We start from the raw sequence: 27,325 nt of genomic DNA, 5'->3' as shown, positions 1-27,325 counted from the left end.
ACTGAAAGTTTTCCTTCATAGGTCAAAGTCGGCCTCTCTGGCTATAGTACTTGACAAAGCGTGATAAACAATATATACAAAAAATACTTTTTAAATACATTTTTGAGATTAGAGGGTCACCTGATAGCAGCGTTCATTAGATCAGATTTTTAAACAAATTTCAAATTTCACACTATCCATCCATCCATTATCTCCCTTATCCTCATTAACCTTATTAGGGTCGTAGGAATTTCACACTAAAAGAAAAAAAAAGATTTTGGCATTTGAAGTACAGGAGAAGCAGCAGGCTCACAGAGACAAACTTCATTTGATCTGTAATCATTACTGTAGAGGGAGTGAAAACAGCAGATTTAAATCTCTGGCCATGCCAGGTAACGTTAAAATCACCTCACCTCCTCTAGACAAGTAAATGGATTGGTCTTAGCTGTTTTTCATGTGACTATGAAACTTTTTAGAGGTCTACCATTATGCATCTATTTTTCTCACTTTATTGTTTTTTATCCATCTCGTAACCCCTCCTAAACCTTTACTGCCATAAAGAAATGAGTCTGATAACAATAATCTGAGCTGTGCAATTACATTGTTATATACTTGGTTTTTTTAACTTTATTCCCATTTCACTCAGGAGCTGCAGACCTTGCTGAGTGATTCCAGTAAAAGTAAAACTCCCTAAAAGAAGCTCAAAATGTTGCCACGGAAAACATCCAAGTGTTACTGTGTTTCTACTTCAGACAACTGAGACAAAAAATTAAAGAATAGTGAATAAGCAAAGTAGAATTTTCAAATGTTTTATTTGTAACTTTTCATGTGAAAAAAAATATGCAAGAATTCACAAATAGTTTCGTTTTTCATGAAGTTGAATTGAAAGAGTTTTTGTTTCACACTTCAAGATTTAAAGTCAGATCTTTTTTTGATTTAAACCTTTTTTTAAATTCAGTATTAAATATCCAAAGTGAAACCTTTAGATCATTTTTTCAGAATCTTTTTTTTTGTCATTGTTAAATTTCTAAAGTGAAACCTTTAGAGAATTAAGACAATTCTGGAAAGTGGGAAACATTTCCGCTGACTGCAACTGATGTCATGTTGCTCAGCAAAGAGGACATCCTTAAAAAGTCTCTTTCTAAGAAGGCCTCTCTCTCAGCACCGCTTCTTCTCCTGCTGCGCGTGCTTCAACGTGCGACATTTGCTCTGTGGAACCACAGGACGCAGAACTCGCTTCTCCTTCCTCTCCAAACCTCATCCGCACAAAGAATGAGGGTCGATGCGTCGCTCTTGTGGCATGCCCGACCTCATTCACATAAAGAATGAGAGTCATCTTGGCATGGACGGGACAAGAGGCGACGGTTCACGGGGGCCCCTCGGGCCGGCGCCGTGCTGCCTGGACGGGAATCCTCCTCAGGAGTATCCAGGGATGAGCAGAAACAGGTCCATCCTGTCCATCAGGATGGGTCTTTCCAGATAAGAAGCTTTGCAGCATCTGAGCAAGTGAGGAGCAGGTCCCAGATCAGCGCTCGGGGAGGCTGATCTCAGGAACCCAGTCGTTCAGACGCCTGCTCTCCTCACAGAACAGGTGCAGCTTCTCCAGAGCAGGGTCCTCCCAAGACCCGTCAGCCGGGTTCTGATCAAACAGGAAGAGGAAAGTAGATTTAGTCACACGTTTCTTTTCAGAAAGCACAAAAAAAACAATCAGCCTTGAAATTCTTCACAGTGCTGCTACTGAGCTCTACATACCGTGATGAGGACGCAGTGCGCATCTTCAAACTGTTCCGCTTTGTCCCCAACAATCTCCACCAGACGCTGCATGTCGCTCACTCTGACGATGCTGATGTCGTTGTCGAAGCAGAAGGACTGGATGAGGGTGAAGTGGATCTGGAGGGCGATATCACACTCAAACTCCTCATCCATGGCCAGGACGCAGAAAGACACACTGTCCGGGTCTCTGTAGGCAAACAAAAATCATCCTGTTAAACGCTGCTGTTCAGTGTTTATTAACTCTAACGTTAAGAGAAGATGCTAAGGTCACATGAAGTTTACTTACTCAGTCATAATTTTTGCGCTCTCATAGACTCCAACAGTGAGTCGCTCCTCGCTCTGAGCACACAGCAGAGCTTCCTTCAGAGATTTTCCAGGAGATTGCATGGTTAGTTTGTATCTCACAGTTCTGCTGAAGCAGTGTCAGAAAGTCCAGAAAAGGCTGTTTGTGCTGCTTCCAGGAGATTGCCAACATTTATACTGCAGACCCGGCACGTGCTGACTCTCTCATTGGCTGATTGCTGCACAATGGTAACAAGAGGCCAGCAGCCCCCACCCCACCCTCAGGCACGCGTGCCCATAGAAAAGTCTTAGAAAGTTGGGGGCAGCTTCATTTGAAAGGATCAAATGTAGAAAGCCTGACCTTTAAGTGCTTGTTTCAGCTTACAAGAATAATGAAACCACACAGCAAGACCAGACTGCTATTGTGAAAGTCCTCAAAGTTTTGCAAGATTAAGAAGCGACTGATAAAGCCACTGAAATGCTTAAACGATGAAGCCAAAGGATATTTAAATCTAAAGTATTTCTCAATGCAACTGCACGCTTTCCAAATCATAATATTGTGCTTTAGGGGGGCTTGTTTTAATGCACCCAGTCATTTGCATTCATTTGCATGGAGTTAAATTTACCGGTGTTTGTGGCATCTCACCGAACATCAACAAAGTGTTTGTCAGGTTCATTTCAGACTTTTCAAATCTATCTGTTTCAAACTTGCTCTTTCTTGTGCAATCAGCTAGTTTTAATAAGACTTGGAGTGATCTTCGATTACATCAAGAGTAACAGAGCATTAGTAGGATGTAACTTTGGTCAAAACTCCTGCATTCTTGCATTCTTGAGGTTCTCCATGTAACTGTTGCTGTTTTGTGCGAATTGATGTCTGCCTGGATCAGTTCAATAAAAAGCTCCAGTGAAAACACTAAGAAGTCTACATCCTTTTGATCCAGTTATGTCATCCATATAATTTCATATTTGCCATTTAAAATGTATTACTCCATTCATCCACGGAGTTTGGGCTCTGGATAAAGCTTTCCTGCAAGGTTAGAATCCTAACACCAATGTCTTTGGACTGTCTGCATTCATTCATGTCAAAGTTAACTTCAGATCAGATCTAAGCAAGCTTATAAAGATTATTAAAATGAGCTGAAATCACAGAGAAAGACTTGCTGTTTTAGTTTAACCTTTTGTGGAAATGAATGGGTGGCAGTGGCTGATTGGTTTGGTCTGATCCATCTAAAGATGGATTTTTAAAATCTGAAGACAGAGCATTAGATGTTGAACTGGTTTGTTTTCAAATGATGACATTATATTTTTCTGTATAAATAAAAGTTTGATTTAATAAGCTAGTCAGATAAAGTCTTGTGTACACAAATGCTTCAGTAAATCTATTCAAGACTTGTAAGATATTTTCATGCTTTCACCACTTTTTGAAGTTTCTTAAAAGCTAAATATTTTATTCCTAACTGAAAACGCAGCTGGTGTAAAAATGCAAAGATATAAACATTTATGAAATATGCACAATGTATTTTTGTAAATAGGCGAGAAATGTCCAAATTGTTACTAATGCTGTGGTCAGAACAGCTAAAACACTATTGGAATACCGTTGGACAGGGCCATTTAAGACGTCGTAGAATTTTTTCTGGAAGAATAAGCAGAAACGTTCTTAAAAACAGCATCAATGCAGGGTATTCACCAATGTTTGATGTCAAAATAATCAGATCTATCCACCCTTCCAACTGTAATGACTGTCAGGCAGACTTTTAGACGTCGTGACCAGCTTCACAGCATGAACTGTTTGTTGTAGATTAAGAAATGGCACGGGCCGCTGCTTTGCATGCGTAAAGACTGGCGCGTGGCATCTGGAGATGCCTGCGTGCTTTATCTCTCTACTCTGCATCACTCTCCATAGTAACCGGCAGATGCCATCTGTCCCAGGGGGAAGGTAAAGTGAGGGTGAACAAAAGAAGTCACGCAGCACCTGCTGGGCGTGATAGACAAATGTTCTACTCCTGCAAAGATTATTTTTGTAAGTTGTGTTTAAAAAACGCAGAGATGTAGACAGACTGCGTGGATCTACGCTAAATATGATTGTTATGTAATGTGTGTCGCTCTCTAACTCAAAAACGTATTTTATCAGTGCAAAAATATTTACAAATATTTCGTTTTTATTCACAAAGCTTAAGTCATCTCTGCAAACATTAAAAACACATTTCTGCAAACCTCTGAATTATCTGCCACCTTTGGACATTTCCCTTTATAACGCAGAGGGTGGGCTCTGTTGAGTCGCCGCAGGTCACCAGTAAAGAGCTTTGAACACCAACACCTGTCGCGCACTGCCGGAGAGTCCACCATCTGGCAGATGTGCTTCACCAACAATGGGTCGGTATCGATTTGCACGCGCCTGGCCCGTGGTGATACGAGCTTATCCTTCCTAAAACTAGATGTGTGTTTTATTTTGTATCAGCTAGATCCAAATCAAACTTTAGGCCAGATGACGCGCAGATGAGGACTGAAGTGAAAACAAATAAATGACCTTGTTTGGAGCAATAATGCAAAGATAAGCATTTTGTTGTTAAACGAAACACTTGGGGCATTCTCGTCTGATTACAGCTCAAACTGAGAGTGATTTTTATTCGCCTCTACTTGTTTGGGGAGACAGCCTTTTACATTTTGCAAGTTTAGACTGTGAAGTCTCATCTGTGGTATTCTAACTTAATCAAAACTCAGACAACAGACTTGCGAATGTTGAGACATGTCGACAAAAGACAAAAAAAAAGCCCTGGGGTCGAAGATGACCTAGGTTTAGGAGAAAGAGAAGGGGGCTTGGAGAAGGGGGGCTTGGAGGAGGGGGTCCCCTCATAGCGACAGTTCTCCATCTGCCACTGTGCCTTCCACAGAACAATAGTGCTGAATCAATCACCACCGACCTGTGTCTGCACCTCCAACCCCCTGCGCAATTTACGCAGCAATGGCAGCAGGTCTGACCTGATGCAAGATGTGTTTTGGATTATTATGTAGATGAAATGGCACCAAATAAGAGAAGAGAAGAGAAGAGAAGAGAAGAGAAGAGAAGAGAAGAGAAGAGAAGAGAAGAGAAGAGAAGAGAAGAGAAGAGAAGAGAAGAGAAGAGAAGACAAGAGAAGAGAAGACAAGAGAAGAGAAACGGCACTAGAAGTGAACCGAATGAGGCAGGATCGTGCGTAAAAGTGTGAAAAGAAGTGAAAAGAAGTTGTGGATAATAATAAAACCAGACAGAGGTCAGGTTAGTTGAACTGGATACTAAAAATTACCAAATAATGACAATATGTTACATTGAAACGCGTCGAGCAGGTGAAATGGAGTCCTGCGTAAAAGTTTGTCGGGACCACTTAAATCGCAAATGAAAGCATTTAGTGGAACTATGGGCCAAATTCCAAGTAAAATAACTTTTAAGGCTATTTCTGCGTAACTCGCGTGGCTCCTGAACTCCCCAGAGTAAATAAATAAAACCCGAGGAAGGAAGGATTTGGGGGCCAGCTGATGGCCACGTGGTTCGCGTGGGCCAGCACTGCAGATTGTGCAGCACGCACTGCGTTCTGGCACGCGCTGATGATTTGCATTTGTATAGAAGATCGTGACAATAGAGGAGCTTCTGTGCTTACAATGGGGCAGTTTTATGGCCAGCCTCTACTCCACAGATGGCATCATCCACCTGCCCTTTCTCTGCTGCTGAGAGGGGGGAGGGGAGCTTCACACTTTCGCCATTCTGCTACTTAGATTCTATCAGAAAAGTATAAAATGAAGGAAACGGCATTCGAAGTTTGTTTGGAGTTCAAAAAATGTTTTCGTAAAGTTCACAAAGAAGTTTGTGGGGCTAAAAGTGTCCATAAGTAACATTTGCAAAGATTTCCGAGTAGCTATATGCGCATTTTACTTCAGTTTGTAGTTTATTATGAGTGCATGTAAAAAGACAGGTGCACGATGTGTCACTGCAACTTAAATCATATGCTGTGTTTTGAGTGTGTTGCACCAAAGTGCTGCAGAGTAATCAAACGCTTTCTGTAATATAATTAAGCAATTTTTTGCTTGCAGAGCAAGCTGCTGTGTGCGTGCAGCCGGGGGCGTGAGTGGCTCGATGACCCCCATCAATCTGCCACGAGCCGGAGTGTGACAATAGCATTATCATACCAATACACCATTCAGCTTTAGCCAATCAGGGCACAGAGCTTTCACTGCGCCGCACGAGCTGCAGGGTATAAAAGAGGGTGACTGAGGCTGTGAAAGCACTCTGCTCTCTCTGCGGATTTACTCTTCAGACTTTCTCGAGCTTTTCCACTGCGGAATATCCTCACAGCCTTCATCATGACTTTTGAGGAGGTCCTGATCCAGAAACCCACCGAGCGTGCTCAGTGCGCCGGCACTGCCCTCGAGGAGGTCCTGGTGACCGCCAAAGACAACGACTCCCTCACCGTTGGTGTCTACGAGTGCGCAAAAGTTATGAACCTGTAAGTATGAGACTGCTGGAAAGATAAAGTTTACTACGTGTAAACTCATTTAAACGCTGATTTATTCAGTTGTGGGTAGAATCTCATGGATTTTGTTCTTTAATGTCCCCACAGAGACCCGGACAGTGTGTCTTTCTGCGTCCTGGCCATGGATGAGGAGTTTGAGTGTGATATCGCCCTCCAGATCCACTTCACCCTCATCCAGTCCTTCTGCTTCGACAACGACATCAGCATCGTCAGAGTGAGCGACATGCAGCGTCTGGTGGAGATTGTTGGGGACAAAGCGGAACAGTTTGAAGATGCGCACTGCGTCCTCATCACGGTATGTAGAGCTCAGTAGCAGCACTGTGAAGAATTTCAAGGCTGATTGTTTTTTTTGTGCTTTCTGAAAAGAAACGTGCGACTAAATCTACTTTCCTCTTCCTGTTTGATCAGAACCCGGCTGACGGGTCTTGGGAGGACCCTGCTCTGGAGAAGCTGCACCTGTTCTGTGAGGAGAGCAGGCGTCTGAACGACTGGGTTCCTGAGATCAGCCTCCCCGAGCGCTGATCTGGGACCTGCTCCTCACTTGCTCAGATGCTGCAAAGCTTCTTATCTGGAAAGACCCATCCTGATGGACAGGATGGACCTGTTTCTGCTCATCCCTGGATACTCCTGAGGAGGATTCCCGTCCAGGCAGCACGGCGCCGGCCCGAGGGGCCCCCGTGAACCGTCGCCTCTTGTCCCGTCCATGCCAAGATGACTCTCATTCTTTATGTGAATGAGGTCGGGCATGCCACAAGATCGACGCATCGACCCTCATTCTTTGTGCGGATGAGGTTTGGAGAGGAAGGAGAAGCGAGTTCTGCGTCCTGTGGTTCCACAGAGCAAATGTCGCACGTTGAAGCACGCGCAGCAGGAGAAGAAGCGGTGCTGAGAGAGAGGCCTTCTTAGAAAGAGACTTTTTAAGGATGTCCTCTTTGCTGAGCAACATGACATCAGTTGCAGTCAGCGGAAATGTTTCCCACTTTCCAGAATTGTCTTAATTCTCTAAAGGTTTCACTTTAGAAATTTAATAATGACAAAATATTCTAAGACATATATAGAAAACAACAAAATGTCTATATTCTAAAGGTTTCACTTTAGAAAATGGCTCAATTAACTTAACGTCATGAGAATTTGTTAGATTATCCTATAAATATTTTACTATGTAGCCTGTAGTGAAAACAAATATTTAAAGAAAATAAAATTTGACTTAATGTGTTTGATCTTTTTGAGGCAATGCTGGAAACTAACTTGGTGTTAACTTATCAGCTGTTTCAAACATTATTGGAAGCTGTAAGTGGAAAATACTCAATAAAACTTGAAAGATGAATTTTGCCTTGTGTTTTCACTTGCAGTTGCAAAACTCTGTTTTTTGTGCTTGTTCGGGGTGTTTAGAGGGAGGAGGGCTGAAACTAACACAAGCTTTAAACTCCCTTTGGGTGGAGAGACCGATACAGCCTGACATCTGAGGGAGGAGGGGGCAAACACATTCAGGCCCTCCTCCTCCAGACTTCATCTGCATATGTATGGCGCAGAGCACAATAGCGGGGCTCCCGGCCTGTCAGCTCCAGCGGTCCGAACAGAGTGCCTATTGTTTAGCCCGCAGATGTCTTCCCTGGCCACGCCGCGCCATCTGCTGCTTCCTGCAGGTTGGGGTCGGGCAGGGCAGGGCTGGGAGGAGTCGGAGGGGTTAGTCAGTACAGTGCTGCAGGGGGGCTGAGTGAGGTCTGGCTGGTTTGGGCCGGTTTTGGGGAGAAGAGAGGGTGTCCTGACTATCATATGGTATCCTGCCAGCTGCTGTCGGGACTATTATTTACTGGCAGGCACTTGGTGAAACTTTGGTAAACACAGCACAAAGACAGGAGATCAGCTGTGTTTGGGTGCAGCAGCAGAACCACCTGCTCTGCCTTTAAAATGAAATCTGCATCAGGCACCGCTCCTTACTTTAGTTACACTTTCGTGAACAGGGTATAAGCTTGTCTCTCATTTAATGTATGGAGCAGTGCAATAGAGTCCCATTCTCTCTCTCTTTTTACAGCTTTTATATTGTCTGTTGGGCTTTGGGAATTTAGAAAAAAACATATTTTATGTGTTTAAATATTGCTAAGAGTAATAATTAATGAATGAAAACACACATTCCTTCATTGATTACTACCTTTGTTTAATTTCATTAGGCACTTCCATGTTTATTTAACATTAGGGTATTCCAAACAGTGCAGAAGGTGACTGGGGCATTGCTGCAGGTTGACACCTGAGTTGCATTAGGAGGAGAGAAACAAATTTATCAAAAGCTAAAAACTGTAAAAGCTACAAGTCATTTAAAAATGTTCCTGTTTGTTGCAAGTTGGTATAAAATAAGTCTGTGCAAAAGCAGTGCTTTATTATGAAAGCACACATAACTTGGAGGTGTGCCTGAGGCCCCTGTAGGCCCGGAGCCCCTCCCTCTTGGGGTCTCTCACCATCCCTCGGACTACTGGGGGAGAGTCGCAGCCCTTCTTCTTCTGGGCCTGGTGAAGCAGGATGCGGTAGACCCCGGTGACAGGACTCCGGCTGTCTTTCAGTGGATTGTTTTGCAGGTGCTCTGCGGTAAAGCCAAGCTTCTCCAGCGAGCTTCTGACCTCCTCCACTTCCTCTTCCAGGCTGGTGTTCTCCGAGACCATCAGGCTCTGCAGGGTGGTCATTGAGTCGGAAGGGAGAAACGACCAGGGGAACTCCACAGGTAAGAGCCAATCACAACCCAGCATCTGGTCGATAGCATATCGTTCGCTGGGGACCAGCTTCAAGATGCCTTTTATGAGCCTCTGACAGGGGCCTGGCACCCAGGGGGGGATGGCGTAATTGCCTTCAATGACGCAGCGCCGCAGCTTGCCCATGGTTTCGGCACGGAACGGCATGGTGCTGGTCACCATGAAGAAAAGCAGGACTCCCATTGCCCAAACATCTACCGGAGGCCCCAGGTAGGACTCATCCCTGAAGAGCTCTGGGGCTGCGTAGGGCGGCGAGCCACAGAAGGTGTCCAGGGCATTGTTGCAGTTTGATATCTGCGTGCTGAATCCAAAGTCAGCCACCTTCACGCAGCCGTCGATGGTGAACAGGACATTCTCTGCTTTCAGGTCCCGGTGGATGATGTTGATGCTGTGCTGCAGAGCAAAACATAAAGAGAAGGTTGGAATTTCAAACTGTAAAGTAAATGTGAGGTTAGACTTTCACTATTAAAGTCTCATCTGTTAAAAGGCTTTTGGGAATTTAGATGTACAGCTGGATGGCTGTAATGAATTATAATTTTAATGGTGACCAGTAAAGTGACCGCACAACTTTAACATTGTTTTGGAACACAAAAAAGTGCTCTGAGCAGACCTGCACCTAAGCTGCCCAGGTTACAGCTAAACCCACAATCACCATGAAAAAATCTAAAGTGAAAATTAAAATATTCACTCCAATGGTTTAGATAACTGGGTCAGCACAAAGGCTTGTTTATAATCATGTTTTTGCATGTTTTTGATGTATGTCTCCATTCTCCATTCCAAGATTTCATTTAACGGACCCTTTTTTCCATTCTTCTAATGCAACCTGACTATAAGAGTTGAGTGTGAGTCAATAAAATAATTGTATAAGATAAGAACCCTTTTATGAATAAATAGGAGATATATATTGGATCTTCATCAGGTCTTCATCAGGATTTTCCTGTAGAGAAAAAATTTTGGGACTTGAAAAGAGGTTTTATTCTTTCCCTAAAAGAAAATCACCAAGACTGAAATAAAAATATTAAGCAGGATTTTATTTACTGAAGCATAAAGTGCATCGAGTATTTCATGGCCAAAAATAACAGTACATTTCCTCATGTAAGGTAGCACAGACTTGATGCCACTGTCATGATCCTGGATATTTGACCCAGTGCTTCTGGCTTTAGACTCTTTGTTGTTGTTCTTTCAGTTTTTTGCGTTCTTTACAGTTATCCCCCGGATGGTTTCCAGTTTCCTGGCAATGTCAGATGTTCCTTTGTTTGGTTACTTCCTGTTTTATTTTGCTAGTCTCTTGTCTCCTGTGTGTTTAGTTTTGATTCCTCTTTATGTCATTAGTTTGATTCTGTCCACCTCTCTTTATTTTTCCAGCCGTGTTCTTTATCTATAATTACCCACCTCATGTGTGTATTTAAGCCCTGACTTTGTCATCAGGTCTTTGTTGTGTCATCCTGGTTTTTCCCTGGTGAATGTCCTGACTTTTACCCTTTGTTAGTGTGCTGATGTATGTAAAAACATCTTACAATACATACATGTCGTGAGGGGTTATGTTTTATTAAAATACCTAATATAATAAATACATAATGATAAACTAAAATGAACCGTGAAGCTGATGAAAATGAACCAAAACAAGCAAACCCACACTAGAAATTTACCAAATAAAAGAAAAGATAAAATTTCAAATAATTTTTTAAAATAAAATGGTGTATTGGTATAAAGTAAAATTATAACAGCTCTGTGTCAGACATGGTGGGATTAACTGTTAGCTGATCTTTGACCTTCCAGCTTCTCAGTAAAAATCCAGATTGTGTTCCTGTGTGAACAGGGCAGGTTATAATCTGGCTTATTCACAGCGAGCCAGCGTCTGTCATGTGTCCTGCCTCCTGCCTGCTCTACCCAGGCAGCTCCCTCACCTTCAAACCAAACAGAGGACTGCCAGCAGCCATGACACATCTGAAACAGATGACATCTTGTGTGTGTCTCACATGTGAGAAGGTGTGACTTCACTGAGCACATAACTAAACTGCATGATGGGAAACACAAGCAGCATCTTGCTCTGAAAGCTTTCAACATCACTGACCATATGTTTGATGGCAGAGAGGATCTGGGCGAAGGTGATCTTGCTGGCATTGTCTGACAGTTTTCCCTCGCTGCATATCCTGCTGTGGAGGTCTCCTCCTCCTGCGTACTCCAGCACCAGGTGGAGGCGTCTCGGCGTTTCCACGACCTCGTACAAACGGATCACATTTGGGTGGTGCAGGGCCTCCATGCTGCTGATCTCCCTGGAGAGAAGACGCTGGGCTTCAGCATCCAGCCTCGTCCTATCCAGGATCTTCAGAGCCACTTTGTCTGTGAAAGATTGGACAGAATGATCGTGTCATGGTAACATAACTCCAGAGAAGGTGTCCATGACATCAGAGGCTGAAAGTCGAACAGAAACTGAAAGCTTACACAGAAACCGGAGTACTTTTGCATTACATGGAGATACATGGAGAGAGTAGTTCAATGAATCTGAAAAACAAAGTATTTAACTAAAGAAGTGACTGTGAGCAGAATTCTTTTATTAAATTTACAACATATAAAAAGATGGTGTTAATTATTAAGTAATGATCAAAAAGTTAATAAAGGGTTAGCTTGCTGAAGGTAAACCTGAAATCCCAATGTTTGAAATTGTTTAGCTTAAAGCAGGACAAGATGAAAAAGGACTGGCATCACCAGAACAGCATGTTTATATTATATAATATATAATCAACTGCAGTTGATTGGTCCTCTTAATTAATTTATCCAGATGAACCACCAGATATCAGCTGCTTTTCAGACTTGACTCCTTGGAATAGAAAAAGTTTAACCAGGTGCATAGTGGAAGGCAACCTGTCTTTGAACATTTGCAGACCAACACAGATGGCAATCAGTCTCAGACAGATTGGCAACTGTTTGCAAATAACTGCCATCTAATTTATAAAAAAAATTGCTAACATGTTTCAACCAATATGAGTCGGTCTTAGGCAATAAGTGCAACTCAGCTGCGACATGTCTCTTTGCAATAGCAGACTTTTCTTAACTGTTTGTCAGCTGGTTGTATTCTGGTTATATTCCTATGTAAAAGCAGGTCTTTCCAAGCACTTATGCCATTTAGCAGTTTAAATATCTGAATTTCTGTTTCAAATCTACGAGAGTCTGGCTAGAATCAAAATAATTCATGTGAATTTCTGTGGATGAAGACGGCAACAGATTTGCAATCGTCACAGTTAAATGTTGTATTATCACAAACAAAATTACATGTAATTGTCAGTTTGACCCCATTCAATTCCCAATCGACAGGGGACTGATTGTTTTATTCCCATTGCCCTTCCTTCTTATTGCTTCCCATAGCAAGTTGCTTTGAAAATGGCAACTAACTGTGAGTGGTCACAGACCTGGCAATTTGAAAGGCAACAATTTTGCAGTAACCAGTTTTCTCTAGCAGTTCTTGTGGTTCTAGTGGTACAACCAGCATTAGCAGTTTTAAGTCATTGGATTTGTGCTTAAATGTTGAAGGTATTTATAATGATACAATCTGTTTGTGCTTTGCAAATGTGAAAATCTCCTCAGTTTAACTTTGCTGTATGTTGAATATGTTTGTGGTGGACTGTTTTGCAACACATTCAAAGAGAAGCTATCTCAAGCTATGTGAATAATTGGATCTTTTCAGGTCAGATTTCTGCCACCTGTCCTGAAACGACTCAACACATCAGGTTTGGAATCAGGTTGCAGCTGTTCTGCTGCTGTGCATTGTTCTAAGTATTTCAGTAATTTCTCCTTTTAACTGAGCAACTAATCAGCATCTGGTGCATTGGAAGCTTTATAGATGAGTTTTAAATTTGGAAACTGTGTTGCATGAAAATGCTCATCATTGCGTGAGCTGTGTTTGGTTCTCAGTTTCAGGCCCATCAAACATCAGATGTGTGTAGTCTTTAAAAAAGGTTTTCAAGTGTTGTCAACAAAGGGCTGCAACCAGTTTAAACCTTGCATATCCACACTCTATTCAAGCTCTGCTTTGAGAGGGTTGAATCTGAGACAGAGGCAAAGGAAGCAAAGGTAAAATATAAGTGAAGATTATCTTGAAGATTCAGAATATCCATCTACCTCTCGTCAGTGCGTGGAAAGCCAGTTTGACCCTGGAGAAGGTCCCGTAGCCGATCTCCCCGCGGACCATATAGAATCCAATTCTGCGCCCTATGATCAGCTCCTTGATGGTCTGCTCGTCCTTGCACATATCTCTGGTGAGCTTCTCCAGGGGAGTGAGGTTGTCTGTCTCCTCATCCTCAGGCCCAGCATCAGAGCTGTCCGTCAGGCTGTAGAGGCTGTGGTGGAGCCTGGCGCTCACCACCTGGTACTGGCCTCCAGGCATTTCTGCAGCAGGCTGAAGATAATGGTGGAGTCATTAACAGTCCATCTTATGTAAGTTACAGTACAGAGGAGCATATAGAAGCAAACTAGAGGGACAAAGGTGTTGTTTTTTACTTGATTCCTGATATTCTCTATAAATTTCCCCAAAAGAACCACTATTAAGTTTCGACACTTATTTCACTGAAACCAAATCGCTCAAGTAAAACATTAATTAAATCTGCAAAGTATACATGTTTTATACTGTTTTAGAAGCCTAGTAGTGAAATGAGAAATTTTCTTACCAAGTTTCTGCATCAAACCATGGCCGCAGAGCCCCTTGCAAATGATATTAAAAAAGGGGGTTATTTTTTCCGTACAGAACCCTAAAAAATGTCTTCAGAGCAGCGTTGTCATGGCCTCGCTCTCTTCTCAGTCCTCTAAATCAGATGACTACACACTCATGGCAAATCACATGCAAGGCAGCGTGGTAGGGGGAGCGTCTCTACGATTAGTAAAGTGTTCAGTCAGTGTGGGCATCTCTGGCCACACCCCTCACCTTTGCTTATCTTCAGCCTCTTTTCATGTCCAAGAAACAAAAGCTTAAGATGATGTCATGACTTCTAATCCTGCTTTAATCTGAGTCTGCCCCAGTCCTTTCATACAGCTAACATCAATTCAAACATCAAAAAAGGAGCCATAAAACAGATATGCACAAATAAGTTGTTTTTAGAGTTTATATGATCAGAATGCGGATTTCACGTCTAACATAATACACCTGTGCAACTGACATCCATGTGCTATCTAGGTAAAGTTGATCTCTTGGCTTTTGTGAAGATGAAATGTTATGCAACGGCATTAGCAAATGTTCCCATAGAGATTAGCTCTCTGTCCCCTTTAGATGCTGGCAGAACAGCACAGATAACGAGATTAGAAAGGTCAACGCCTCAGCAGGCATGAGCATCTTCATTCAGGTGTGTCATCCCTGTGTAGAGTAGTGGAAGGACATTAATCAGCAGACAGCAGTCAAACACCATGCAAATGTACAAAATCATAATTATTTTACACACTGCTCAAAACAAAACAAACAAAAAACACTTTGCCAAAAAAAAAAAATCATGCTGGATATTTATACTGATATGTACTGGGTAACATGTTAGGAATAAAAGGATAAATAATCAGCCTGCAGAAGGCTGAATTCAAAAACACCCTGGAAGTCAAAGTGAAAATGATGCAGCAGGCGAGTGGATATATGAACGTGTGAAGTTTTATTTTTACTGTGCAAAAGATGGAAACGTGACAGTAAGGGCTAAAGCTAACATAAAAGCAAGTAGCAAATAATCTCCATCCAACCAGCCAAAGCTTGATTTCCAGCAGTTAATCGAAGCAGTGGTGAGCAGACAGGCTTGTAGCACTGTAGCCTACCTGTAACTGTTTCCACGTGTAAACCGCTGTGAAGTGCTCTTACAGCTCATTTTCACCAACGTTGTTGTTGGCTTTGTGTTACTACTTAATGCTTTCTTTTTTAAAGAAGCTGACAATATGTCACACTGACAACACCCATGCTGTTCACACAATGATACAGGAAGTATAAATTGCTGTATCATCTATTTTATTCTAAACAGAGCTGTAATTTATAAAAGAAAAAGAAGAAAAGATTTGAAACAGAGGAGCTGTGCCCGATGTTTCACTGGATCAACTGAAGTTTTTTTAATACACATTTTCTTATACAGTCTATGATACACACAAAACATTAGCCTATGGCAAGACACTCTGCTAGTTGAAGACTTCTGTCAATTAATAATGCTCAGAACAATAAACCACAGAGAAAATGCATCTATATGAACACAAAGAGAACTCAGTGTGAATTACAAGAACCTTGAAAAAAGGGAGATAAGTAGTATTAATGATTTCTTTGAATGAAAACAGATTTACATCCTTGAATCAGACTGCCCTTTCAGCCAATTCATTCACAATCGCACTACTCCATCTACACTTCCTCTCTCCCTCCATCCTTCCCTGCAGGTGTCTAATTGGATTAAATCCTTAGACAGGAATACAGCATGTGTTTGTACTTTCTTTACACTGGTCACCTGCAAGAAGAGCACTGAATTTGCAATTTGCAGTCAAATCTAGTCACACTGCACAAGCACCAAGTAAATGTCCTGTTAAATATGTGAGATTGGAAATTTCAGAATGCTCTATGGGAATCATGCACGTCCACTGGCAGGTCAGCAGCTCGTTAGCCTCTAAACAAATTAAATCTTTCTTCTCTTTGGACGGCTGTCCAGGATGCTGCTGGCACGCTGATTCTCTTCCAGTTCTTTGATTCTCTGACGCAGGGCAAAAATCTCTTTGTTCTTTTCCTCCTGGAAAAACTGCAGCTTCTGAGAAAAACATAAAAAGACATACAACACACTTCTGAAAACACAAAATCACTGCTGACCTATAAAACACTCCCTGTAAATACTAGCTTCTATTCTTCAGATTAATGCCAGGTAAACGAGTTTAAATGAAAAATCTAGTCTGCCATGTGCTTTGCACTGAGTGGCTGCTGAAGCTGATGGATATTTTCATTGCTGTTCATGATTTCATGCCTTTTGAAATTATTTTCTTATTCAATCATTTAAAGCCCAAAATGTAAGAAAACACATAACTGAACGGTTTCCTCCCCAAATGAAATAAAATTTCATATCATATCAAAATCATAATAATGAAAATTTTGGTTAGCAGTTTTCAACAAAACATACTCCGACTCATAAAGGTAATTTAAGTGAATTTGAATATTGGATGGTTATATCTAGTGTGCATTTTCTGTATTCAATCAAGGTAGGCAGAAGCGCATCTCTGAATGTAGATGGAGGACGGTGACACAAGGTGACACCGCTGCCATCCAAGAACAGGAACCTGTGGCTACAGTTCACAGGGACTCCCCAAAATTGAGCAATGGAAGATTGGAAAAATGCCTGGTGTGATGAGTATTGCTCATACCAAACTGGTATAGCTAAGAAAGTGGACAGCTAGTGTTAACCTGAAGGAGGTGTTTGTGACAGTCAGCATCAAGATTAACTGTGGTGCAGTTCATTTATAGCAATGAACCTAAAGTTGCCATTTCACTTCTTGGAGTTTAATTTATGCTTCAAAAATGATCCAGCTGACACTTTCGGGGTAAAGACATGCCCATGTTAAAAGCTGAGTGGTCAAACAAGACTAGAAAAGCAACGTATACAGGCAGTCAGCCTACAATTTAAGTGGGAAATTATGTCTGTTAAAGCATTATAAAGGCTGATAAAGCTGACATAGCATAACGGGAAGTAGCCTGATGACTTAAAACGTGTAGACTAACAAGATAAGATTTCTAGTTAAGACTTAATGGACTTTGCTCTACTCTCAGTTGTAGTTTCTATGAGAAGGATACATCAGTACATCAGTAACAGTTACACACATGGTGTTTACTCACCTGTGCTTTTGTAATATGGTAAATCACACCAAGACACTCAGTTACAGATTGACAACAGTTTAAACAAGGGGGTGTAACAGGTTCTGTGTGGGCTGCTTACCCTTTTAAAGACACTCTGAGGAAGGTTTGGGCCATGTTGCTGCTGCTGCTGCTGTTGGCTCCACTGAGCTGAACTCTGAACTCTGGCTAACTTTGCACCAAACTGCCAAAAACACACAGAGCAAAACAATGAGCTTGTAACTGAAACTAGACACTCAAAACCAAAGCAGAGTTTATTCGGATTTCAAAGATTTAGACTCCTGCTCCTGCCTGTGTTCTTAATATTATTCATTAAAATCACACACAATTTAAACCTGATTATTAAACATCACAAATATATTAAAAGCTATGACAGATATTTATGTAGATCTATGTTAATCAAATTAAGTATGATGGTTACAATTTCATGTTATTTTACCTCCATCTGTAACTTCAGTAGCTCGTTCTGACTCTCCTTTTCCTGATCTTTTAGTCTCTTCTTCATGTCCTCTAGATCCAGATCCTTATTCTCCAGCAGCTTCTTACATTCAGCATCTTTAGCTTCCACTGAACAAAGCAAACCACAGGCAGATTTCTCTGATTTTGTCAGTAAAAAACTGAGGTTAAGTAAGGAAACTTCAACAGATCTGTTGTTAGCTGTCCGTGTTGTGCAATAGGACTCAAGGACCATAAATTATATAAATAATGTGTCAGTATTCCCTGAAACATTGCATAACATCACCACTCTCACTTATTCTGAGTCTTACAACCCCCTCATGCACTCAATGGAGTGTGCTCCCATTATGCATATAAGATCTCAAGGCTGTCAAATTGTGAGATAATTTGCTTGATGCTTTGTCTCACTCTGTCTACAGCCATAAAAAGCAATCAATCAACAAAACAAGTGCACGTGTTCACAAAAACATTTTTTAGAATCAACAAAACTAAAGATTTCCTGCAAATCTGAGCAAACTGTAAGTTGTTTGATGCCTTTAACAGTTTCTGCAGAGCTTCCTGATCAGAGTAGCAAGCATGTAGCTAAATAAGAGGGAGAAGCAGCCCTCTGCAGACTTTATTAAAGCTGCACTGAAATGTCTAAATGCACATCATAAAAAGATAAACTATGAAAGGATTTTGCAAGCTGACAATGCTTTTTTTGTGTTGGTGTGTCTGGCAATGCGATTTAGGTATCCCATTTATCAGACAGTGTTTGGAGCTCTTCCATCCTACTTGTTCTCATACATTTGTTGTAGCATGTTAGGGTGCAATGGGTTCATTCGAAATGAACCAGTGTCTCAGTGCACTGAGCACTCTGTGAGGCTTTACATTGACTAAAATACTCCCTGTGGGCATCCTCCGCCTCCCTGCCACACTGCTGTCTTAGATCCTCTAGCGCCCTCTTGTGTCTCCCTTCTTCTGCACTCATTTCTCTGACCAGCCGCTGAACTTCAGCCTTTCCAACCTGATAACAGCATACAAAGGCTGAAATTATGCTGAAAAAAGTTTTAGCACAGGCTCCGACAGGCTCATACCCCTCAGAAGTTTTCACTTCTAAAGATTTCTTCTCAACATACTGAAACCGAGTTTGATTGACAGCTCTGTCACTTGCAGGCATATTTTTGTATTTAGATAACATTGACACACTTATCATGATTTATTATTATTATTATTACAATTAATCATCAAAGTTATAAATTTGGGTAAATCCAAGCATAGCTTCAAGAGTGCACTATGAAGCATGTGTGACCTGGCCAGGCTTTCTTTGCCTCTAACAACAGCATCAATAAACGCTGTTGTTGAAGGCAAAGAAAGCCCGTGGCTCCGAAGAGATGTAAAGAATATTTTAAAAGTTGTTGCAGCAAAATGAAACACTGGTGATCCAAATAATGCAGAAAGAAAACTCCTAATCTTGTACAATTTGATTATTATTATTATATTTTACCCCTCTGTGCACTCTCAGTGACAGCTTCACTTTACACCTCTTAAACTCTAATCATGATATTTTTAACATCATAGGCTACGCATTAAGAAGTAAAAAGTAATTTCATTATTAAATATTCTGTGACAAAATAGGCTGATCAGTTCTCTAACCTGTCTGCTATTAGCTACAACAGCACAAGACTTTACTGCAAACCTGAAGCATTATGTTTCACTAAATGGGAAATTTCTTTACACTACTTGGCTCTAAGAAAAGTAATTATTGAAACACTTGTACAAAAGCAACGTTTAAATCTGAAACAAACCCAAAGCCTCTGTGAAAACACATTTATGTGCGTTCTGCATCATCTGCCGAATGCTCTATTGCAAATTTCTGGCACCCTGCTGGATGCAGTTTGCATTGCTGTTCACGACAAAAAAGAAAAATTGATTCATGACTTTTAGATAACATGGTGCAATCCCAACGAATACAACACCGCCGCAAACGTCTGCTTAGCCAAACACAACAGATTGACAGCCAAACATGTTAACATCATATTGTAACATCTATACTGGATATAATCCAGGAAAAGGCACCCTTCCTGCCTCAAGGTGTCTTGCATAGAGGCAGCATCAACTACATCCAACAGCAAGACTGAACAAGACTGCCACATTACATGATCAAAAAAACCAAAGGAGAAAGTAAAATGTGCAGGTACAATTCTGTGTTTCTCACTTGACCAACTCTAGGAAAAGCTTTGTATCATTTCTATGATAGATGTTCATCAGTTTAACCCTCTCGAGGCAGGCATTGCCGATTTGCAACAGTTAAAAACTAACAACCTGATTACCCCACATACATATTTTATGAGGTTTCTTTTACTCAGAAGTACCACTGCAGGACTTGGTTGTGCATTAGCAACAAAAGGTTTAATTTGAGCCTGAGAGGGTTAAGTTCCTTCACTCATCATAAACAGCTGAACAGGTTCTCAGACGTGCTCAGTCCTGTATGCTGAGGTGCTCAGACGTCACTGATGTCGGTCTTCGTGTTTCTAGCACCACCAAACTTATATAAAGTACTGAAAGTACTGAGCCTAGACTACTTATGAAACACATGAGCACCACCACATAAACAAGATAAAGAAAGATTCGACCCAACAAGACATGATCTGCTTGTTAAATTTGTATTTTCAAAACTTTGAAAAGAAAAATCAAACACAGAGAGCATATTGGTGGTAAGACCATCTGTGGCGAACAAAAAGTGTCAACTTACAATGGTCTTTAAACCAAACTCTGAACACAACCTGAAAACCTACTCTGGATATGTGTTCAGCATGTTATTATGGAGATTTAGCTAGGTAGAAACACTCTATGTACCTGATAAACCCTTTAGTTTTGCTTTGTAGCCTAACAGTTTAGGTCTAAGGAGCCAGAGTGATTACAAGAAACACCTGTTGCTTGCTCCTACTTCTGTTCGTACCTCTGCTGTTCTCTCATTCTGCTGTTTCAGATCTGCCATATCATTCTTGAGTCTCTCATTCTTCACTGAAACATGAAAAAGATTTTACGGAGTCATTTTCAGTTGATTATCACCCTATCAAAAATATAATTATTTAGTGCACATCGCAGCAAATTCCCCCACAAATCAGACCATGTAATGCTCAGAGAAACAGCAAACAACCCAGACAAGCCTTATTTTCACATTTCAAATGTTAAAGTTCGTGACATACAATCAGAAAAAGACTGAACGAGTATGGCTTGTTTGGAAGGGTTACCGGAACAACCCACATGATTTCTGGAACACTCGTTTTTGGACAGCCAAGACCAAAGTGAAGATGTCTGGCCATGATGCGCAGTGTCACATTTGGAGAGAACTAAACACAGCATCTCAATAGAAACACCTCATACCCACTTTAAGTACAGTGGTGGAGGGTTGATGATTTGGGCTTCCTCTCCAGCATACAAGACCAAATGTGCAGCCATCTCTGCAACAGCTAAAGTTTATCCAAAACTATTGAAATATTATTGTCTGATATTGAAACAAGGCAGTGATCCTAGAAGAAAACAATTACTTCAAGTTCTTGCTACTAAAACTTGTTCTACAAACTGCACAGGGTGCACTTAGTCTTTAACACAACATTTCTGCATTCTGGTTTAGTTCTTAAATAAATAACAACACAATATAATATGTCACATGTATATACCCGATTTTAAGACCTGCTAAGAACTATTATATTATTATGTCCTGATATGTAAAACTTTAGAGCTGACATAGGGCACCTTTTTTGCTGTATATATGTGTTTGATATGTTATTAGAGATACCTCTGAGGTTGCACTGCTCCTGCAGAGTCTGCTGCAGTTTGTTCACTGTGAGAAGAAGGCTATCTTTTTCTGAAAGAGGTTCAGAAACAAAGTCTACTTTCATGCTCCAAATACATATATAAAACAGAAATTAATTTAATAATTTACAGAAAAAATCCCCAAATATTTAAAATGTTTTTCTTCTGTAAAGTGAATCGTTACCAAATCTGGCTTGTTATTAATATCTGCTAGATGGTATTTTTCTATGACATATGTGGAGTTACAATGCTGGATACTGATATGAAATGTGGCTAAAATGTCAAATAACGAAATCAACAAGTTATAACATCTCACTTCATAAAGAGGATGAACCGAGGGCCTTCACCAAGGTCAGTATAAGCTGAATAACGATTATTTTTATGTATGAATCATACAGCACTACTCCAGCAGGGCCCAATGAATGCAAAACCACCAGCAGAGGGAGATGTTATTAAACTGAATGATAGGTTTTGAGCTTTAACACTCACCTTCAATTAGGCTCTTCTCCTTGGTCTGGTAAAACTTCACCAGTCTATTAGCATCCTCCAACATGATCTCCAACATGCTGTTTCTGCCATTAACTTCAGTTATGTTCTGTTTAATAAAGATCCAGAGAAAATACTTTATTCCATAAAGACACATATGCACATATATAATAAAACACAAACAGTCTCAGGTTTATTATAAAGTAAAATCCACATTTATTACAAATGTATGATGTATGTTCATTAGGATTAAGTTTATTTACAGTCTAATCTATCTTTTACTTACTAGATTTCCTTCTTATGCTTAAGTGACTAAGAGCAATAAAAAACAACACAAGAAAAAAAGATAGCTGACATTAATAAAAACATTTGAAAGCCTTCCTGTAAAAGTTCATAGATAAACTCCCAGTCTAACAAAGAGGCAGAAAGTAAAAAAATGAGAAAGTAAATAGCAGATGAAGTTAGCCTGTTAGCAAGTTAGCTGGCTAATAGGGCAATGTAAATTACTTTACCTGTTCTAGTTGACAAAACTCCTCCAGAAATTTCTCAAAATTAACGCAGTTTAACTTTGTCATATTTTAAGCCCGAGAGCAAGTCAGTATAGTATTGTCTTTATTATCTTCCTCATAAGTGATCTTAACATGACGCTAACAAAGACCCCAGCTCGTTTGGGCATACAGCTAGCTTACTAGCAGTGAAGCGGTTTTTCTGCAGTGCTATGATGATTTAATATTTAGTAAAATAAATAAATAAAAACCTGCAGTTTCTATAAATTTCACATAAATTATTACCTTTAAGAGAAAAAAAAAACTATATGGTGACAGTTGTTACCATGTTCTATTTTTTATTATTGCAAATAAAAATAAATATATTGTGACTTGTCCCCAATTTAGAATTTTTTTGATATTTTATGATTTTGACTTACTCAGAAGTAACCCAAAAATCAAGATACTTGTGGGTTTTTACCAATGGCCGTAGAGTCACTGGTTTTTACATAAATAACGCAGAAAAACAAAACACATTTTAGTTTATTAAGACACATTAAGTCAAAATCAGATTTTTTATTTCAATTATTTGACAATATTTTTAGATTATTGCAATAACTATACAAATTAACACTGTTCATATACCTTTAGCTTTTACATTGTATCAAATGCATATAAGCCAACCAGAAATAAAAAACAAAACAAAAAACATCAACAAAAGAATCAATGCACTATAAACACAAATACTCACTGAGCAAAATAATTTCAGTTCATATCGTTTTGGCTTTAGCTCTCAAAACTTTTCACAGTTTTTAAGAACACAATATGTGATAATATTAATATTAAACTAGCATCTTACATTGAGCTCCTGTTTATCCTGTCACACATAAATCATGCTTTATTATTCTTTTTTAGGAATCAATATGTTGATATACACTGAGCATTTTGAAAAGCACAGAACTGAATGCACTGAGTTTGCATTGAGGCAGAGTTGAACTGACAGATAAAAAAAAATGTCATTCAAAAAAAAATAAAAAAGAAGGTTATTTATTTGTTTCTTTTCAAACATTGTCTTTTCATATGTACAATATGCACAAGGACGTGGTGCCTTTAACATTAATACTGATTAAAATGTGAATCTGTAGCATAGCAGGTGTTGCTCGTTGTTAAAATATTGCAGGGAATTGTACACCTGCAATCCATTTTTGTCCTTGTTTGGCTTACAGCACCAAATGACAAAACATTAGCAAAGATTTAAACAAAGAGGACCACCAGGGATGAAAGGAAGTTTCATTTTTTTACTAAATCTTATAAATGCAAATAAAATAAATACATGTATACTGGATGGTGCACTTCATAAGCAATCAATATTTACTTTTGATTTTATTCAGGGGGTATTCTGACCCCTAGTGGTCAAAAACTGGTTAATACGGCTTTAACAAAGGTGGTTAGTTAAGTTGTTGCAGACCTGGTTTTCGACTGCAGCATTCCCTTTTATGCTTCCCTTTTCCACAATCAGAGTAAAACACATTTTTATTCAGTTCCTTTACAAAACTCTGCCAAAGGATGCAGTCAACATTCAACCTCCAGATTTTTAATTTGCACACTTCGACACTGAATTACGGTGTGATACTTCCCAGAAGGTTAGCGGTCAGGTAGCCGTCTGGTGTCGGCATATTCTTTGGAATTATCAGATGTGGGGCTGGAGCTGAATTTGGTGACAGTAAGAGACTGTTCTGTCTATCAACACCTTCGACCACAGTGTAGACAGGAGCAGGAATTGGTGGGGGCGAGGTGGTGTTTGATTCATTGGGAGGTGACGGAAATGTTTTACAGGGTTCAGTCAGGTCCCCTGTGGATAATTCTGGGCTTGTTTTTCCTGCATTGAGCTCTGAAGTGTAGTCTCTGTGATCTGCATTCATCACGAGGAGCTGAAACTCTTTCTTCTCTTTCTCTACCACAATTTCGTCCTCCTTCTCTTTACTAGGCATTTTCTCCCCCTCGGTCTGTTCCTCAGGTAAGAGCAACACCTTGCCCGATGACCTCACCTCACTCACCTGGGTGTACAAAGTGTCTCTGTCCGTGACAAATGAAGGAAGCTCCCCAGAGTTGCAGCTTTGGATGGGAGAGCTTGGCTCGGAGGTTGCTGCACATAATGTCTCCTGACTGAGGGCAAGATTTGGGACCAGAGGAAGGAAAGGTGATGGTTCTGGGTCGCATGGGAGATCTGGATCGCAGCAGCTTGCACGACCTGAATCGTCATCTCTGAAGACAAGTGATAGTGGGGAGCAGTTAGAAGTCAGGTGGTGGTTCATGAGACAGTCAGTGTCCAGTTCTGTCACTCTGTCGCTTTGCTCTTCAATGTCCAGATCGATGAATTCCATCCAGGGGTCGGAGTTGTAGAGCTCCGGCCTCAAATCAGGAGGACCACCCAGGATTGATGTCAATTCCCTAAGCTTCCCACTCTGTGAGAAAGAAAATATAACAATGCACTTAGAGGCCATCATTGCAATTTAAGTCTTGTTTTTAACCTGTAGACTGTACTCTAGTGTAGTGTCATTCAAATATATATATATATAGTTTTGTAATTAAGCTAATCAAGCTATTTTACTTTGGATAAGCACCTTGAGTAGTTCAGAGTCAATTCCTTTAATTTTGGGTCCAGGAACAGGAGGCAAAAGGATAACCATCCACCTTGAGGAATAAATGAAAAAAGAATAGTAAATTCCACAATGCATGAAAGAAATTAGAAAACAGTAAACACAATTCTTCACATCTGAGCCTGTGGTAGATTTTCAAAGTTAAGCAGCCAAAACCGTTTCAGCTTAGCATAAAAACCTAATAAATCTAAAATGCTTACTTTTCTTGCTGTGATATGATAATCAACATCAGGATTCCCACTAAACACAAGGCACCAAAGATGAGCAAAGCCACCACGGGGAATCTTGAAACTGAGGAAAACAATGGACACACACACACAAAAAAAAAATCACATTAAACTTCACATAAAACAATGTGAAATAGTACTCAAATGTTAATTCATGACAAATATAAGATGATCTTTACAAAACCGTTTACACCCGGTTCAAACACTGAGTCAAACGGTGAGTTTACCTTTCGATGGGATGTGAATGAAGACAGATTTGCTGAATTCTCCAAACTCTTTCCCACTGAACATTTTGCACCGAACCCGGATCTCATGATTGATGTTAGTTTGAAGTCCGTAAAGGGAGCACTGTGTACTCAAAACAGGGTCAACCTGTGGTGAAAAAATAAGGTTTCAAAGTCTGACATTTAGGTTTCCTTTGACAACAATAAAAAGATTATTACCAAAATCAGCCAGTGTGCACGCTCCCCATAAAAACTGAACGTTTTGAAAATGCATCAGAGCTCGATGGGTAAAAACAACCCCCAAAACAAATCATGCTGGATATCTGTACTGATATGTACCGGGATAAGGTGCTAGGAATGAAAAGATGCCACATAATTTGATGGAAATGAAAATGATCAACCGACAAAGGGCCGAATTCAAAGACACATCAAAATCAAAGCAGGCAAGTCCATTTTGCCAAAATTCAACTGCAGCAACTCAAAATGATACCAGGTAGTTTGTATGGCCTCCATGTGGTTGTATGCATGACTGACACCATCATCATAACGAGATGATGGATGGAGTCCTGGGGGATCTTATCCCATATCTTGGAGTCACTGAGCTCAAAGGTGCAACCTGTCAGTGTCAGATTGACCAAAGCATAACTATTGGATTTAGGTCAGGCGAATTTCGGGGCCAGTCAGTGGTATCAATGTCAGGCCCACAGGCTACCCTCGTGACATTTCTGATTGTTTGGTTAGAGACATTCACACCAGTAGCCTGTTGGAGTGCATTTTGTACCTCGGCAGTGCTCATCTTGTATTGATGGCCATTGCCAGAGGTTGGACTACTTGTGTATTGCCGCATGCTAACAATAGTGACACTGACCCTAGCCAAATGCAAAAAAACCACAATTGCAAGCAAAAAAAACAAAAACAAAAAAGATAGGAGGTAAAAATGTTAGTAGCCTCCACCAGTAAAACAATTCCTGTTATTGGGGTTGTCTCATTGTTGCCCCTCTAGTGCATCTGTTGTTAATTTTAATAACACCAAAGCACCTGAAACTCATTAACAACCCTTCTGCTATTTAACTGACCAGATAAATACCCCAGAAGTTTGAAATGCTACTTTAATTTTTTTGAGCTGTGTATTAGATTCATGACACACCAACCATTTCCCACACACTGGAGCTGTTGTCACGGTGCTGAACTTCATACTGCAGCTTCATCCACCCTGTCTCCACACCTGAAGATGGAGGAGGCTTCCAGCTCAACAGTATGTCATAGTAGATGCCAGTCAAACTCACATTCAGCAGCATCCAGTTCAGGCTGACAGGAGGATCCGGTTGCACTGCGGAACAGAAGGTCACTTTAGAGCACTTTTTCATCAGTAAGGGGGCTGGTGTCAGGAAGTCTTCCACTGGACTGAACTAATTAATTTGTTGAGTAATAACAGACTGATCCTTACATCACTGTCCTCGACTGTCTCTTTCACTGCCTACATGAAAGCAAGCAAAGACCAGGACATTGCAAATGATTGCTGAACTTGTTTTTACAAAGCAAATGGAATACATGCACTGCTGTAATCGCCTCTTCTTGGAATTTGGCTGCAAGTCATCCTGAAGCAAGATTCCAAAACCTGACATCAAGCCTTTAGTCACATTCGGCCCGAGAGAATTAGTGAAGTCAGCCACTGATGGCTTGGCTCGCCGTCAATGTTCAGATTTAATCATGTTGAAACAGGAAGAGTTTTTCCCAAACAGTTGGCACAAAGTTGTAAGCACATTGTTGTAGATATTTCTATGAAAAATAGGCTTAGATTAAACAATAAAAAAAAGGGGGGGGATGTTATGAAACTATCAGTAGATGAAAGTCATGTGTGCTCTA

General features: G+C 40.5%; 5 protein-coding genes across 9 annotated transcripts in view; 1 reads left to right on the top strand and 4 right to left on the bottom strand.

The window, feature by feature from the left end:
- Window positions 1-829: 829 nt before the first annotated feature.
- LOC102786702 (growth arrest and DNA damage-inducible protein GADD45 gamma-like) lies at window positions 830-2,220 on the bottom strand. Its single transcript, XM_006803467.3, has 3 exons — window positions 2,039-2,220; window positions 1,732-1,939; window positions 830-1,618 (listed from the first exon to the last, which is right to left on the bottom strand). Exons 1-3 carry the CDS (start codon window positions 2,137-2,139, stop codon window positions 1,505-1,507), a joined length of 423 nt encoding a protein of 140 aa, XP_006803530.1. The 5' UTR covers window positions 2,140-2,220; the 3' UTR covers window positions 830-1,504.
- A 4,059-nt stretch (window positions 2,221-6,279) lies between these two features.
- On the top strand, window positions 6,280-7,866 carry gadd45gb.1 (growth arrest and DNA-damage-inducible, gamma b, tandem duplicate 1). The gene is made up of 3 exons (XM_006803466.3): window positions 6,280-6,512; window positions 6,627-6,834; window positions 6,948-7,866. The coding sequence occupies exons 1-3, from the start codon at window positions 6,370-6,372 to the stop codon at window positions 7,059-7,061; spliced, it is 465 nt and encodes a 154-aa protein (XP_006803529.2). The 5' UTR covers window positions 6,280-6,369; the 3' UTR covers window positions 7,062-7,866.
- An 810-nt stretch (window positions 7,867-8,676) lies between these two features.
- On the bottom strand, window positions 8,677-14,728 carry nim1kb (NIM1 serine/threonine protein kinase). Its single transcript, XM_006803465.2, has 4 exons — window positions 13,948-14,728; window positions 13,403-13,679; window positions 11,358-11,626; window positions 8,677-9,676 (listed from the first exon to the last, which is right to left on the bottom strand). Exons 2-4 carry the CDS (start codon window positions 13,665-13,667, stop codon window positions 8,918-8,920), a joined length of 1,293 nt encoding a protein of 430 aa, XP_006803528.1. The 5' UTR covers window positions 13,668-13,679; window positions 13,948-14,728; the 3' UTR covers window positions 8,677-8,917.
- Window positions 14,729-15,337: 609 nt separating this feature from the next.
- ccdc152 (coiled-coil domain containing 152) lies at window positions 15,338-22,650 on the bottom strand. Its single transcript, XM_006803464.2, has 8 exons — window positions 22,376-22,650; window positions 21,867-21,972; window positions 21,361-21,429; window positions 20,518-20,582; window positions 18,447-18,582; window positions 17,560-17,687; window positions 17,203-17,304; window positions 15,338-16,029 (listed from the first exon to the last, which is right to left on the bottom strand). Exons 1-8 carry the CDS (start codon window positions 22,436-22,438, stop codon window positions 15,901-15,903), a joined length of 798 nt encoding a protein of 265 aa, XP_006803527.2. The 5' UTR covers window positions 22,439-22,650; the 3' UTR covers window positions 15,338-15,900.
- Window positions 22,651-23,825: 1,175 nt separating this feature from the next.
- LOC102785154 (growth hormone receptor-like) overlaps window positions 23,826-27,325 on the bottom strand; it is a 34,072-nt gene continuing 30,572 nt past the window's right edge. For 4 of the 5 annotated variants that reach the window (XM_087843502.1, XM_035913238.2, XM_087843501.1 and 1 more), the window contains 5 exons: window positions 26,611-26,789; window positions 25,463-25,607; window positions 25,209-25,299; window positions 24,973-25,042; window positions 23,826-24,813 (listed from right to left, as the gene is read on the bottom strand). In XM_087843502.1, coding sequence (XP_087699628.1) covers window positions 23,968-24,813; window positions 24,973-25,042; window positions 25,209-25,299; window positions 25,463-25,607; window positions 26,611-26,789 — 1,331 coding nt within the window. In that variant the 3' untranslated portion in view covers window positions 23,826-23,967. The remainder of the gene's footprint in view (window positions 24,814-24,972; window positions 25,043-25,208; window positions 25,300-25,462; window positions 25,608-26,610; window positions 26,790-27,325) is intronic. The other variant, XM_087843503.1, reaches the window with a different exon arrangement.

This window comes from Neolamprologus brichardi, chromosome 7 (assembly GCF_056152115.1).
Source record: "Neolamprologus brichardi isolate AB-2024 chromosome 7, ASM5615211v1, whole genome shotgun sequence".
Taxonomy (NCBI): Eukaryota; Metazoa; Chordata; class Actinopteri; order Cichliformes; family Cichlidae; genus Neolamprologus; species Neolamprologus brichardi.
The sequence above is the reverse complement of the archived record's forward strand: the minus strand, read 5'-3'. Positions and strand labels throughout refer to the sequence as shown.

Excerpts from the sequence above, each read along its gene's own strand:
- LOC102786702 (XM_006803467.3), bottom strand. The coding sequence starts at position 2,139 with ATGCAATCTCCTGGAAAATCTCTGAAGGAAGCTCTGCTGTGTGCTCAG. Across the intron at positions 1,940-2,038 it reads AGCGCAAAAATTATGACTGA|AGACCCGGACAGTGTGTCTT; the intron begins GTAAGTAAACTT and ends GTTTGCCTACAG. Across the intron at positions 1,619-1,731 it reads CGCACTGCGTCCTCATCACG|AACCCGGCTGACGGGTCTTG; the intron begins GTATGTAGAGCT and ends CTGTTTGATCAG.
- gadd45gb.1 (XM_006803466.3), top strand. The coding sequence starts at position 6,370 with ATGACTTTTGAGGAGGTCCTGATCCAGAAACCCACCGAGCGTGCTCAG. Across the intron at positions 6,513-6,626 it reads TGCGCAAAAGTTATGAACCT|AGACCCGGACAGTGTGTCTT; the intron begins GTAAGTATGAGA and ends ATGTCCCCACAG. Across the intron at positions 6,835-6,947 it reads CGCACTGCGTCCTCATCACG|AACCCGGCTGACGGGTCTTG; the intron begins GTATGTAGAGCT and ends CTGTTTGATCAG.
- nim1kb (XM_006803465.2), bottom strand. The coding sequence starts at position 13,667 with ATGCCTGGAGGCCAGTACCAGGTGGTGAGCGCCAGGCTCCACCACAGC. Across the intron at positions 11,627-13,402 it reads TTTCCACGCACTGACGAGAG|ACAAAGTGGCTCTGAAGATC; the intron begins GTAGATGGATAT and ends AATCTTTCACAG. Across the intron at positions 9,677-11,357 it reads TCTCTGCCATCAAACATATG|CACAGCATCAACATCATCCA; the intron begins GTCAGTGATGTT and ends TTTGCTCTGCAG.
- ccdc152 (XM_006803464.2), bottom strand. The coding sequence starts at position 22,438 with ATGACAAAGTTAAACTGCGTTAATTTTGAGAAATTTCTGGAGGAGTTT. Across the intron at positions 18,583-20,517 it reads AGAATGAGAGAACAGCAGAG|GTTGGAAAGGCTGAAGTTCA; the intron begins GTACGAACAGAA and ends TGCTGTTATCAG. Across the intron at positions 17,305-17,559 it reads TACTGAAGTTACAGATGGAG|TTTGGTGCAAAGTTAGCCAG; the intron begins GTAAAATAACAT and ends TGTTTTTGGCAG.